This window comes from Fragaria vesca, linkage group LG7 (genome assembly GCF_000184155.1).
Source record: "Fragaria vesca subsp. vesca linkage group LG7, FraVesHawaii_1.0, whole genome shotgun sequence".
Lineage (NCBI taxonomy): Eukaryota > Viridiplantae > Streptophyta > Magnoliopsida > Rosales > Rosaceae > Fragaria > Fragaria vesca.
In genome coordinates this window covers 17,837,959-17,852,609 of record NC_020497.1, presented here as the reverse complement: position 1 = coordinate 17,852,609, position 14,651 = coordinate 17,837,959, and the positions used below count along the sequence as shown (strand labels likewise).

The following is a 14,651-nucleotide window of genomic DNA, read 5'->3' as shown; positions in this document are numbered from 1 at the left end:
AGAGAATGTAATGCATGGAGGTCAGTTGCTCCTTCCTTCTGTAGTTCTGTTGGCTTTACCAACTAAATTAAATATTCTTGTTGAGGCTAATCGGATAAGTCTTGTATGCACCAAGGTGTAAGTAAACTGGATATTAATATCTAATCTTAGCCCTCCATTTAATCTGACCTTGTACATGGCTCTAACACCCATACTAACACCGTTAAGAGAATTCCGTAAAACTGTCATCTGTGTATGGTGGAGAGTTATCTTCATTATGTAAATGAAAGTTTCAAAATATAGAGTGCGGCTTAATTAGTTGCCAATGCCAGCACTAGATTGCCAATCACTCCAGAGAATTTAAGTGAAGGGTTTGTGTATTTTGTGTAGCTGCAGCATAAAGTTTTGGTCTTTATTGGGTTTATGAGATTCAATTATTGGAATAGGCATTTAGTCCATCGATCCTTCTCGTAAGACTTCCACATCGATCACTGGCGAGACTGGCCGCAATTCATCCTCATATCGTGCACGGTTTATACACACTGCTGTCTGCTCAGGCCTCTTCACTGTCAAAAAGTAACCACATTTCAGCCTAAACCTGTTAAACAATGGCTTTCATACTCAAAAGCTCAACATTTCTAGCTACTTAAACAATGGCTCTCTTTGGCTTTCATTTTTTTTGAAAAAAGGTAAAATGAGATTATGGAAAATGAAGTCTACCATATTACATTACAAGTCGAATTTTCCAAGAATGTAATTTTCAAATTATCATATTAGAGTTAGAAACCAATCTACAACAAGTCATTCTCACTCTACAGAAGCGGTTAGCAAGTGGGTTAGCTTGTTACCATTGGCGAAAAAGAACCTCATTCTGTTAGTATAAATACACAACAATTGGATCAAAGAAACCATTCAGTTCTCCACAAGGAAAGAGACAATCTTAATGTGATTCTCGACCGAGGCAGTGACAGTGATAGTAGTAGCTCGAGTGATGAAGACAATGATGAAGATAGGTTTCACTGCAGCAAAAATGCTGATGATGTCGAGGTAGAAATTGAGAATAGTCAATGGAGTAGAGGAAGCCCTTTGCATGATGTGTCTGAACGATTACATCAACGAGATCACCAGTGAATGCCCAGGGGCGAGTCAAGTCACAATGTACATGGGGACAGATGTGCCTACTGTTATGGAGTACACAGTTCCAGGGGAGGATGGTAAACAGAACATGCCTCCCTTGGCGAACCACAAATATCATCAAAAGAAGGATAGGGCTGCAGTGAGGGATGAAGGAGATGAACTCCATGGAGATGGCAATGGAGATGGAGAAGGAGAAGAAGAGCATGAAAATGAAGTGGATGCAGAAGATGGAGATGGGAAGCGGGAAAATAAAAGGCGGAGGTTGAATCCAGAAGATGGAGATGGCAATGGAGATGAAATGGTTCTGGAAGAAGGAGATGATGATGAAACTGATTTGGAAGATGAAGATGATGATGAAGCAGATCCAGAAGATGGAGATGATGCAGAGCAGGAAAATGAAGTGGATGAAGAGCATGAAGATAAAAGGTGGAGGTTGTATTGATGGAGGAAACCAGATTGCCATTGCTAATGTAATTCACCTCAGCCTCTTTTGTTCTTTTTTGAACTGAAGCTTTTCATACTCGAGAGGATAGAACATCTTCCAGTCTTCTGAGCTTAAAAGTTTCCAGCTTTTACAAAGTTTTAGAGGGTTAGGAGTCGTAGGACTATTACATTTTGCTGCACAAATACACAGAAGGACAAAGCATCAGCTTTAATTGGATTACAGTTACTTTCTTTAGTCAGTGGCTGTTGTCAAATTGTCTTTGTTTAAACTAGTACATCATTTCTATCTGGATTTGAATTTGAATTAGAGTTTATGCAGAAATGGTAAATAAGCACTAGAAGCAAAAACTAGTGAATTTATGAATGTTTTCCATTAATTAATCAATATATGAAATGTTAATAACAGACTGATTGTGTAAGAACCAATTCTACAACCCTTTACTTAAAAGAATAAAAAGATAAAAATATATTCCTGCATAACCCCCAAGCTGGGACTAACAGAGACATATGAGTCACTTATTGAATTTCCTACTTTTTGACTATTCCTGCGTTGTTGCTGATACAAATGGAATCCACTTCAAGCTTCCAGGCAAAAAAATAGATGTTTTGGAGGCAAAATCCCGGCAACAACTGCTAGCTTGTAGCCATAACTTGCCTCCAGATTCCGGTAAGGCCACCGCTGTGTCTCGTAGTATGAAGAACAAAATGTAGGAAATTTCATTTGATGCTTTCCCATAATGAAGATATCACTTACTTCGTTTCTTCGCTTCACTGTATAGAATGACTCCGAAGACTGTGAGGGAATAACCCATCATTCCGGTCACAGAAACAGGATTTCTAAAAATTAATATTGAAACAACCACAGCTACAGCTCCCTTGGCATTTCCTAGTACCTGGATAACAAACAAGTATCAATTGTTACAAAACTTCCAAGAAAATCTAATAAAATACTGAAGAGATTTGGACGTTGACATTAGAGCCAGCAAGTTAAAGCCTAATTGTAATCTTCAAATCATATCCCTAAAGCACATCTTTTATTAATTTTCACTTAAGAAAAGAGAAGTCTGAAAACCTAGAATAAATTAGGTTCTTTCATCAGTCAATACGACCATGTGAAAGAAGGGTTATAAAGTTGATCAAAAGTTATCCAGTTGCTTATGTCAGGCTATGACCAGTTTTGAACAGCTTCAATCATCATACTACTGACCATCATTTTGTCCTGACAGTACCTTCCTAGAGCATATTAGTCCATGTATATAAGACCATCTGAGTATATGGCCCCCTAAAAACATAGAGCCCTATTTCCAAAGGTTTCATCCCCACCATAATAAGCAGTATCTGTTCATCTCTTCAGCCCTACAAACTGACTAACTAATATTTGCACTATTCATGTACTTTAGTAAAAAGAGCACACCAACTTATCCTAGATTTATCGCATAGGACTCCTGAACAAAGGAATGGAAGAAATGACTACTCAGGGAATCTTCTAGACACTAACATAAACAACTATTTCCCAGTAACCATAATGTTACTATGAGAAGAAAATAGTAATTATGCCTATTACAAGAAAGGAGACATACCTGAAGAGTCAGAGCACTTGTGTGTTTTGTGACCAAAAAGTTGGTCAGATTTACAAAATATGCCAATGCTGAATTGAATAACAGATACCATATGATCTTCACATCATCTCTTGCAAGAGCCAGTGTTATCCCCACAACATTATCTTCCATGATAAGTGTAGCAGGTAGTAGGAAGACAACAGCTATCGGAGCCATATATAATAGAAGGTTCATCGAATTCAGCTTCTCCCTGGAATAATAAAAATACAGTGATTCAGTAAACCATCGTCCAGATAAACAATTCGCAATACAGAAGAAATGACTAATACATAAACTCAAATGAAGAAAAACAAATACATAAAGACTCCTTAGTCCTTACCCTTCAGAAGAAAGCAAAATCCCTTGTAGTACCGACTTAAGTGCCCTGGCAGCAGTTGCTGCGATACAAATTAAGAATCCAAATAAATGGAAACTTGGTTCACCCTGTCACCATGTGAACATAACACAAAATCAGTTGTTTGCTCATAACCAACTGAACATTTATACCTAGTAAAATTGAAAGGAAATGAAAAGCCACCCGCTTTCCCCACATTCAACCAATGCCTTATCAAACATATTCACCTTCGACACTCCTAAACAGAACCTCCCCCAATTACACCAATCTTTTAAGCTCGGCTAAACTAGAGTTCATCAGATCTCAAATATTTAACCCAATTCCACACAGTAACCTCAATTCTCGTCCTAACCAGCTCAAATCAAACCAAACCCATCTCCACAATCCACATTCAACTCCATCAAAACAACTAGCATCAACAAAACGCAAAACGCTAACAAAAAAAGCAACAAGGGAAAGAGCTCATACCCCACTGGCAATGATGACCCCAGTAACCACCGGCACAAGCGTCAGGTAAGTCAGCCAAGCCTCCCTCTTCAATGTCATAAAGTAAGCGAAAACGGCAGTGAAGAACGGCGTGGTTGCCCCAATAGCCTGATTAAACGACACCGGCAAGTACCTCAGCGAAATGTTCCCAAACACAACAGAAACACAGAACACCAAACTCAACGCCGTGATCTTCAGAAACTGAACCCGGGATCGAATGGTCTGCATCGGCACCATCTTCATCCACGCAATTGCTATATAGCTGAGAAGCGAACACGCCGTCATGTGACACATGGTGAGGAAGATCGGGTACTTGAAGCCATAGTTGCTCAGCAAGTACTTGTTCAGCAGCAGAACGCCAATGTTGGATGAGTACCAAGCCGTGACCAACCCGATCGTGAACAAGCGGCTCTTCCCCTTCATCGCTGATGGGTCCGAATCGGACGGCTGAGATTGAACGGAAAAAGAACCCGTGAAAAATTAAACAAAACTCAGAGATCGTTACTGGGATCTGGGCATTGGGGAAACCCAGATGGGGAACGAAGCAATCTGCTAGGTGGAATTGTCGGCCGGCCCTCCATGGATCTGAGGATCGAGGCTCATTGGGGGACGGAGAAAACGAGAAAAAGTAGGAGTCTTTAGGGAGAGCGACGGCGACGGAGAAATGGGTCGGGGTTGGAATTGAGAGAGGGAGCGTCGTTGGGTCAGAAGTTTGAGGATGACCGACGAGAATGTGCCTTCTGCAGAATAGAGAAGAAGAAGAGAGAGACAGAGAGAGAGAGAGTTTTAAAAGCTTTTAGAGAGAGAGTGAGGTGAACGCGTAATTTATTTGATTTAATTTATAGTTTAATTTTTATTTTTATTTTTAAATTTGGTGTGAGATGTAAGGAAAGTGGGAGGCTTTGACTAAATATTATTGCAGGAAAGTGAGAGAAATAAATGGTATGCATTTTAATAAAAAATATTGAATGCATTGGCAGAGTTTGATTCATTTACCCTCCAAAGATTTTGACTTGGTTTTGTTGTTCATACATAGTTATTCTAGATTCATTGCATTAACTTGGTATTGATATTTCTTCATTTAGAAGGTAATTTATTTTGCTGTTTGAGACAACAACATCGACATAGAATTTGAGTATTATTTACATGTCTAACTGGTATTAATTAAAAAAATACATAAAATGATTTTTCGTTATTATGAGCTTATGATTTTAGTTGTATTATGCTATTGACCGGATATCATGTACTTTGAGTTCAACTACGCACCAAATCCAAAACCCTAACTTACAAAATTGAAATCCCAACCTCCATTTATGTATTTTTCTTGTCCAAACACTTTGAGATAATCAAACCACAAAACTTTCATTTGATTATGTGAAGAGAATCAAGAGATGTCGATGTCCTCTAAGACGTGTATATGGCGGGGTATGGGGGGATTAAGAAAGACTCTATCAAACCGACTTGGAGGTGCTCCATATGTCAATGAGGAAAAGAATACTCAACGCGCTCATTAGAAAAATTGAACAACATGTTAGGCTTCACTGCACTGCTAATTTGCTAAATGGCCTGTCCAAAAATGAAAGCTAAAATAAGATTATGCGAATCTGCCAGCAATGTTCTGAAATTTTCCTAGCTTCACTAGAAAATTGGATCATGTTTCTTCATGCTAGGACTTGGGAGCATTATTGGTTGGGCCCTTTTATATCATCCTCAAGCACTTGATGCTGATCCGATGGTTGTTGTTGGTTGGTATTGTCTTTTTTTTTGTTTTTTTTGTTTCACTGATCTAGGTAAGAAAAAGAATTCAATTGTTGTCGAAAACTTGTTTTATGGTTAAGAGTTTTTCAACCGTTACTTACCTTTACGTTTCAATAACCGTTTAACTTTTATTTTGTCGAAATGTTATGTAAGGGAGAAAAGCCATGTGAGAACTAACATGAAAATACTAATCATGCACTTGTATAGTAACAGTATTTATTGCTCGCATCCGTTTAGATAAACAAATCTCGTTTTTTATAAAATAATAAAATACAACGGATTCCATTAAATTGTTAACCACATTTCTTATACCATGGTTTGTAGAATGTAATTGTTAAATGTGATTAGTGGTCCAACTGGCATTGCATTGGTTGTAAGAACTTCAAAATAGAAAGAGTTTTTATATGCAAATTGTGAGAAGAAAGTCTAACCTTGTTATCTGGCAAGGTACTTGATTGACCCTCATCTAGTGCCCCCAAACTTCCATGACTTTCTGCTGCTCTAGCCCTATAACCAAACTTCTCAAGTCTTCTAAACCTTGTTGTGGTTGATGATGGTGAACAAGTAGTAGTACTTGTATATCCCCTTGAAAAACAAAGATGTACTGACTTGCTCAATTGCTTTGTGCCATCACCACTAACGCCACCTGAAAATTCCCAGAATTGTCAAAAACTATCCCAAATGACAATGTAGCAGAATTGGTTCTCCTTTGCTTGGAATCTAAGCAAAAGTTGGAAGATAAAAGCAATCAATCCTAAAACCACCATCGGGGTTCACTCAGAAACCGAATCAAACTTGTCTTTCATGAATCTGGATCCATTTTACATGAAGCACCCAAGATTAAAGACACAGTCATTTGCAATTTTCCATTCCCCTACTAATGGATTTTGAGGATAGAAAGCATACTGTTGAAGTGTACAAGACTTGCTGAAGTAGACAATATTGCAGTCTGTGCCATAAAAGAAGAAAAATCCAATCTTGTGTTTGTGTGTGTTTAGGACCAAACAGCTGGAAAGAATCAAGCTTGAGAAACAGGAAGGTTGTGGAGGGCTAAAATCTAAATTTGGTCTTTTTTGAGACTAAATTACAGAAAAGCTCCGGCAACTGAAAAAGGTGGATGATCCGGACAATGTCTACCTGGGATCACCACCACTGTGTATTGAGCTGAGCAGTTGGAGCTGAAGTTGAGGTTGAAGCTCTGTGGTGCTTACGTGGCATTGGTGATTTTTGGACCTCCAAATCAGAGAGAAGAGTATATTCTGTTTCTAATTCATTGTTTGGTCTGTGTAGGGAAGAGAATATCCAGTCCCATCCGATCCGAACCTTCTATTTAGCAATTGGTCCAAGTGCTCTAACTTGTCTGGGTTTTTTTAGGGAGATTGAATTTGGTCACACTTTCAGTCCAGAGGGGCTTTCAAGGATCAAAGTAAAACTTCATAAGTTTCGCTTTGTAATTTTCTTTTTGTATAAAAAAAAAGAAGGTCAAACATATAGGATTTCGTCGCTCTCTACGTTAGGTTCAAATATCTAAAACTAATTCTATCAAAATTTCACCTCAAAAAAATAGTTTATTCTCGTGATATAACTTACATCATCATTTCGCGTTAAAAATGTGTTATAAGTTATGGAAGCGTTGATATAGAGCTTTTCCGAATTGAATTAGTTGGATGGTCAATGCACTAGGTATGTTAGGAGTCATTTTGGAGTCATTTTTGTTAGATGAGGAAGAGGGTTAGGCAGTGAAGACAGGTCCATGGTCCAAATGCTGCCTAATAATGCCACTGGATTACTACCAGATTTGAAATATTCCTTGTGAAAACTTCTAGAAAATGGGCTCATGCTATAGGACAGGAAGTAGTATACTTTCCACTATTATCATGATAGATTGTTTTTTTCTCTCTCATTTCTGCAATATCTTCTGCAATCTATGTGTTGTACGTTGAGCCAAACTGGAGAGATATCTATCAATATATATGCTCATTCGCTAACATCAAAGGTCGTCGGGTTTTTGGATTATGGAGAAGAATTGGAACACATGTTTCCAAACTAATGAAACATAGGGAGAGCTAACGAACCCTTATAATGAGGATCAAGTGAGGACTTTTGAATGAATGGTAGAATAATATGTATTTTTTTTTTGAATAATATGTATTGAAATTTGAAAATATCAACTAAACTTAAAACATTCATCTAATTATTCATTATAAGATACTCAATAAAAAAATTTCCATGAAACATATACGTACCTAGTGTTTAGACTTTAGATTAAGGAAGAGAATCTCATCATTGTTGTCTTAATATATCACTTAACTCATAATTTATACATCCGGAACAAACTTCCAAAATTCCAAAACATGAAGAATGTTACCAGATCAAAAATGTAAGGGTTTCTCGCATTTCAAGAGTCGCATTTTCCTCTTTAAGATTAAAAGTCAAATTAGAAAATGTTAGTCACATACGACATGGAATTTGGGATTTCCAACCGCAAGTCGCGCATGATTTTGCTTCCCATCATCAAACTTTGAAATGGATTGTTCAAAGAATGGGCATGCAATTCATGCACTAACCAAATGCAATTCTGATTGCCCTACTCTACACATTCTTATTATTGCAACAAACTGGATTGGCGATTGGGATGTTGACCCACGTATATAGGTTTTGTGAACTAGTTTAGAGTGGATCTCCATTCTATGTATGGGGCAAGTATGTCCTTTTTGAGTACAGATGAAGAATGAGAAATCGCACTTTGTGACTTGGCAGGTGTAATCGTGCATCCCCTTAATCAGGAAAAGAGAAAGCTAGTCTTTGCGTTGTCCTAACTCCTAAGTACATTGCAACATGGTTCCAGATCCCAGAAAGATGTAGAGATCAAGGACCAAAGAATAGCGTGACTTATGGTGCTTAGTTTTGTGCCATTACGGTAATGTGGTTTATGAAAGTGGTACGTAACGCCCAACTTACAGATTAGGCAACATTTCCACCACATGACCAAATGTTACAAATGAAAGCAAAGCTGCTCCAAAGGAAAACAAAGGATGACAAAGACAATAATACCTTAGTAAGACACGATAGAATATCACAAGCCATCTACGATGGTTGCAACAATTGCCATCAACAAAGCCCTTCTCCAACACTTGTTAAAAAATAAAAATACCTTCTCCAACAGAAAACCAGAAGCTTAAGATATGGGCCGCAATAACAATACATGCGGGGGCAACCATTGCTCTAAGCACCACTTCTCCCGCACCACACTAAGTAGGGTAAAACTAATCTTTTGTTCTTAGCATGAAAACCACATGTCAAGAAGAAAAGTGCCAATGGCATAGGTTGCAATGAATATTCAAAACATGAAGTTGCGATGGGTAACACAAATATAATCTTACTGAGGAGTCTTATACAATATTCTCCCAATCAACAAACAAAACTGAGCCTTCTAAGAAACAATACATCTATCTTAGCTCATAACCATGCAAATTTCAAAATACTTGATGTTGGGCTCCATCTCTATCGTCTAGGAAGTACTGAAAAAACTGCAAGAAAGGAAAATGAGCACATTAGTATCAGGAAAGAAGATATACGAAAAACCAAACAACTCACTAGGAAGGATTTGAATCATTACAATTGTTTTTGATATTGGAAAATGTAAAGAGATAATAATCATGAAATGACATTTGAAAATAGATGCACAGTGAATCCAGGTTACTTCGAATACAGCTAGAAAGAACAATAAGATTAAAAAATTGATCTGGGTTAGCCAGCTAATATCTTAAAGACGATAGGGTGATAAGATATTGGATTAAAACACATTTGCCAGGCTATATTAACAAGCAGTATGGTCCTGTAGAGAACTACAGGTTACTGACAAATCCAATTGACCATTGACTAGCTACAACTGTTTCAGCTGATAGTCTTGTAATCGTCTCCTACTCTGGTATCCAATTCAGAATATGCTCAGTACTACTTAACACTACAATAATTCAACATAACTAAGGGAATTCATTCAAAAAGAACCAACAACGGCTAAAAGACACTATCAACATAGAGCAACTGTGACTTTGGCCTTACATGCTTTCACAACCTCTGTATTAGTGTAAATGCTAAGTAGTGTAAACTAAAACTCGGTAGTATTTTCGCGCATCAAAGCCGGTGGACGCACCCTAAGAATATAAGAATTCAGAATCACTGAACCAGCACAGATTGTATGAATGTAGGCCACCAAAGATTACACCATGTTAAAGGATCCAAGGATCAGAATTGTGTCATGCATATCAGAGAAACAAAAAGTAGCCAAACACATTTCAATGAACAATGGATAAATTGCCATTTTAATTAACAGGGGGCTAAAAGATGATAGCAGTTACAATGCCAAACACAACCAAATAGTACCTTATATGTTGCTGGGATACATGAATACCCTCACACGAGCACCCTGCAAAGTCGCAACAAATGAAATCAATCAGAAACCCCCTTTCGAACAACCACCATTACACACACACTAAACTAAAAAATCACTAGTTAGAGCATAGATATCTACCATGGACTTGGGGGGCAAATTGGAGGTGAACTTAGCACGAACAACACCGGTGTTACCGTGAGGCCTCGCAACCTTTCCCCAAATGCAGCGGTAGTGGCTCCCATTCTTCTTCACCTTAGCCTTGTAGATATACGCCAATCGCTTCCCGGCGTACCATCCAACCTCCTCCTTGGTGTTCACTCCCTCGATCTGAATCAGTGAGGTGTTCGGGTACTGGTTCGACTTGGACCTAACCCAATCAATCAAATCAAATCAGCTCAAACCCTAGCAATAAAGTTTCCCCCTTTTTCAAATTTTAGGGTTTTTCTACAATCTCTAGCTAATAACAAGAAACAAAGGCATGAAATTTAGGGTTTCGATTACCTCTTGTAGCCGAGGACAGTTCCCCTGACGTAGAGTCTGAATCACAATAGAGATTACAAGTGAGAAATTTGTGATGCAGTAATTGGATTGAGATTTTGAAAATTAGGGTTTTTATTCAAATTTTGGAGTTGGATGACGAACCTGACTCGCTCTCCTTGGCGTCCCTTCACCATTTCTGCGATTTCTGGGTTGGACTGTGAGCTCTACCAGAGACGACTGCGCAGAAGGAGTGCTAAAACCCTAGTTAGCTGAACGATGAAATACGGGTATTTATATGGAGGGGAGGTTGGGTTTTTATTCAGAAGGCCCAAATGAGTTTAGACTAAAGTTGGGCTTTTTTATGTTCAGGTTGAGCACTAGAATGTTGTCACGCTTTTGATATTCAATGGTGAATATGTGACGGAGAAGTTGAATCTCAGATGTTTAGTAGTTTTCGAATAGCATGCCCGTTGAAGTGGTGATTTCTGGCATTGGAGTGGCTCATTGAGCCACAAAGTGGTGCAGAAATCAACCAGTTAAAGGACTCCTTGAGATGCTTCTGGTTGTCACATAAAGACTTTTTTTACCATGGTTTTGTGAGAACGGAAAAGTAAGGTGCATTTACTAACAATGAAATTATTCTCTACATTTACTGTTACTAACTAACATTATGGAGGAATCACGGCCCAACAGAATTTGGAATAATTCCCCTGTTTTCATTCCTTAGTTGGGACTTGGGAGTTGGTATGGATTTTCATTTGTACAGAGAACAAACTAGAAGTTTTTTTTTTTTTTCGGTAATCAACTGCATTTCTCTTCCAGTTCATTATATCTCATTCATTCAACAAGTAAACGTGTAATGTGAACGACTCATTTTCTCTCTCATTCGGTCATTCCTTCTCTCTTTCATTCTTTCCCGATCCCATTTTGATGCATTGGACTATAACCCCATCTTACACCCCTTGATTTATGTCCAGTTCTTAGTTTATTGCTGAGTCTAGCTTAGGCTGAATCTATTGGTTACTTGCTAACTTGTTCTTGTATTATACATCCTGTGTTTATATATCCAAAACTATTGGCATGACTGTTTTTCCAATTGCCAAAAGCTTGCTTCAGAAACCGATCGATGATGTCTCTGTCTTACAATATCTACGGGTTTAATGTTTTTGAACCACATTAGAGGCCACAAGCCTAAACTATGATCTTCAAGACTCGATCGGTGTAACTTCCTCGGCATCTCCCATCCCGAAATGAGCTTCTCTTCCTGTATCTAGTATTTACTGATATGTTCAAAACGAATTTCAATATAGCCGGAGCCTAACGTTTCAACTTTGTTCTCCCTGTTATTATTGATTGGCTACTATTGATGAGCCTCCGGACTTTTCACAGATGCAACCCGGGAAAGGGTTTGAGTAAAAGTTTTCCTCATTTTTATAGCTACCTGTGGCTATTCTCAAGTATGGTGCTCCGATCCTATTTTCATGCAACTTCTTCACCTTGGATGAGAATTTATCCCAAGATATCAGTCCCTTGTCCAACCTATCAATCAATGCCACAAATTGTTGCCTGCAAGGGAAACAATGTAATATTTCATTAGAAGAATATAGTTCAAAAGAAATTGTTACTAAGTTTGTAATGTTGAGCCTCTATTTGGGAGCTTTTACTTTGAAGTGCTTCGGTAACTCCAAAAGTACGTTTAATACACTAGAGCAACTCTAACAGTTTACTCAAATCTTGAATTAAATGAGGAACTTGAAGAGAGAGAAAACCAAATTCGCTGTATATGCATCAAACTCTATAATTTTGGGGAATGATCATGAAATCTCTAAAATAGGGAATCTGTCAGAGATGTAAAAGGAAAATTGCTTAAAGAATTGACTTGTATTTCCCTATAATAAAGAAATTATAGAGAAACTGTTAGAAATGCTCTTACTAGTTCATACGGATGTTAAATTATTTATACATACTTGTTGGGGTTGATCGTCTTCCGAAACCTTTCAAATCGTCGATGTCCTTTGACTGCTTTAGCCATATTTCCTTCAAAAGAATAAATGAACACATCACTCTCCAAAGCCACAATGTAGTCCAATGCAGCAAGCTGGTTGTGCAAGTTCTTGAAAGGTTGCAGCTCTTCTTCTGTGGCTAAATTTGAGTGGAAGAATAAATTGGGGTACTTATTTTTCAGAGGTGTAATCCCATCTCTCCCGTAGATCTTCCCAGATACTACATAAACCTGTGTATCCAAAGGAAACCCAATTGCCTCTAGAAACACAGCAACCTCTCTTGGGGTCATGGGGCATACCCCTTGGAGTCTATGATGGGTGCCATTGATCTTCTTACGCTTCCAGTGAGATGTTTCTTTCCTTTGCTTTGTAAGTTCTCTATCTTCCTCTTTGGTCAGATTGTGACTGCAGCCTGTGAAAGAAAGCATGTCCTTTTCATATCTGCATTTATAATGTGCTGGTCACTACTCAGAATAACTTATGTAGCAAGAAATCATTTCATATATGTGTTCTCTATCTTTGGTTAATTGAGATGCTGCATATTCAAAACATACAAATTGAAAGTCTGCCTATCATATCGGATGCACGCCGCACCTTAAGTGGAGAGCAATGTATCTACTGTTGTTCTTTAATCTGCTAACCAACTTCGTTGCAAGCTGTTCTATTGCAGGTGAGAATCTGAGTGCCTCAAACATTGCTCGGCAGCGTAGTCTTTGGGTTGAACCACCGAGATTATTAGCTAGTCTGGAATCTGTATGAGTGAATTTGAGCACTTTGTGCTGCTTCAATAACGTAGAGATATATCCTCTGTAGTAACTAGTCTGGGCTGGTTAGAAAGCTGATCCGTTGTTAGATACTTTAATTCAAATATACCACATTTCCTAAGCAATTAAAGTAAACAATTCTGACCATACCTTGGACCAGGAAACCGGAGCCCTGAGGAGAGGCTTCACGTCTGCAAGCTCCGCCGGAAGTGACTCTACAATCATGATATCGTCTTTTAAGACTTCCATGAAATTCTTCCAGTTGAAAATGTCCTTAAAATCACTGAAACATGTCAATTGAAAAGAGAATGAATTAATCAAGGACAATAGTGTAACCAAATGGACAACATGTCAGATTGAGAATATTTGGTACCTTGGATCAGTCCAAAAGGATTTATGATCTAAAGAAGGGAGAACAAGAGTGGCATTCATAAGTTTTGCTACGGCAACCATATCACTTATCTGCAAGTTACAATTTTTTTCAGAACATTGCCGGGAGGGGGAATCAAATATTGAAGACATGATTGAAATTGAACTCATACCCCAAGCCTCATTTGATTCAACCCACCATTGGCCTTGATCATAATATAGCCATTTGTTGCATTTTCTTGCACTGTAACAAACAAGGCGTCATAAGCAGAGCTAATCCAATAGAAATGAAAGAAATTCTTCAGTGTATCCGATAAATTGACTCGCTTTCAGACATACATATTTCCTTCTTTTCTCGATTAATGCATTTGTAGTAGTTTTCACTGTTTGGTTGTGTCCAGATATCAGCAGTCTGACTAGCAGAGATCAAATAAAAGATGGGATTACAATCAAATGTAACTGAAAAATGAGTTACATTACCAAAAACAAAACAAAAAAATGTATGAGTTTCATTAAGAACTGACCGGGAACTTATTCGTTGTTTCAGAGGCACATTATAACCCTTGTCACCTTCACTACTAACCATGTTATGTTGCAAAGTTGTCGAAGGTCGTCGAATGTAACCTATCCGTTCCCTCATCCTTATTTCCTGAAATGCATTCAGCTGCAAAGCAAACTTTGCCATCACTGACAAGAAACCTAGCAGCAACAAAACGAAGAAAACCTGTCTTCCTCTCCTCAGAAGCTTTGCCAACTTCAGCATTCTGCTGCTGAAAAACATGGTGTTAATGGCACCATGTTGATGTTCTGTGGCCTCAAACAACCGTCTCCTTGTCATGGGAGAAATGAAAAGAGGAGGTGATCAACGTGGGGTGAAAATGA

At 38.2% G+C, this 14,651-nt stretch overlaps 2 protein-coding genes across 2 annotated transcripts; both read right to left on the bottom strand.

Annotated features, from left to right (window-relative positions):
- Positions 1 to 1,909: 1,909 nt before the first annotated feature.
- On the bottom strand, positions 1,910 to 10,900 carry LOC101291878 (probable sugar phosphate/phosphate translocator At3g11320-like). Its single transcript, XM_004308867.1, has 9 exons — positions 10,796 to 10,900; positions 10,655 to 10,690; positions 10,292 to 10,520; positions 10,147 to 10,186; positions 6,189 to 6,403; positions 3,982 to 4,446; positions 3,499 to 3,602; positions 3,141 to 3,369; positions 1,910 to 2,453 (listed from the first exon to the last, which is right to left on the bottom strand). The coding sequence occupies exons 1-9, from the start codon at positions 10,825 to 10,827 to the stop codon at positions 2,307 to 2,309; spliced, it is 1,497 nt and encodes a 498-aa protein (XP_004308915.1). The 5' UTR covers positions 10,828 to 10,900; the 3' UTR covers positions 1,910 to 2,306.
- A 1,079-nt stretch (positions 10,901 to 11,979) lies between these two features.
- On the bottom strand, positions 11,980 to 14,607 carry LOC101291582 (uncharacterized protein At1g04910-like). Its single transcript, XM_004308866.1, has 8 exons — positions 14,294 to 14,607; positions 14,109 to 14,185; positions 13,943 to 14,013; positions 13,774 to 13,862; positions 13,551 to 13,683; positions 13,231 to 13,457; positions 12,601 to 13,077; positions 11,980 to 12,199 (listed from the first exon to the last, which is right to left on the bottom strand). Exons 1-8 carry the CDS (start codon positions 14,605 to 14,607, stop codon positions 11,980 to 11,982), a joined length of 1,608 nt encoding a protein of 535 aa, XP_004308914.1.
- Positions 14,608 to 14,651: the final 44 nt, after the last annotated feature.

Bases quoted from the DNA above. Each gene is read 5' to 3' on its own strand.
- LOC101291878 (XM_004308867.1), bottom strand. From the start codon at position 10,827: ATGGTGAAGGGACGCCAAGGAGAGCGAGTCAG. The intron at 10,691-10,795 runs GTTCGTCATCCA...ATTGTGATTCAG, and splicing joins CGCCAAGGAGAGCGAGTCAG to ACTCTACGTCAGGGGAACTG. The intron at 4,447-6,188 runs GTTAGACTTTCT...GTTCAATCTCAG, and splicing joins GTACCTTGCCAGATAACAAG to CCGTCCGATTCGGACCCATC.
- LOC101291582 (XM_004308866.1), bottom strand. From the start codon at position 14,607: ATGACAAGGAGACGGTTGTTTGAGGCCACAGAACATCAACATGGTGCC. The intron at 14,014-14,108 runs GTATGTCTGAAA...TGTTTGTTACAG, and splicing joins TCGAGAAAAGAAGGAAATAT to TGCAAGAAAATGCAACAAAT. The intron at 13,458-13,550 runs GTATGGTCAGAA...TAACCAGCCCAG, and splicing joins CTCCGGTTTCCTGGTCCAAG to ACTAGTTACTACAGAGGATA.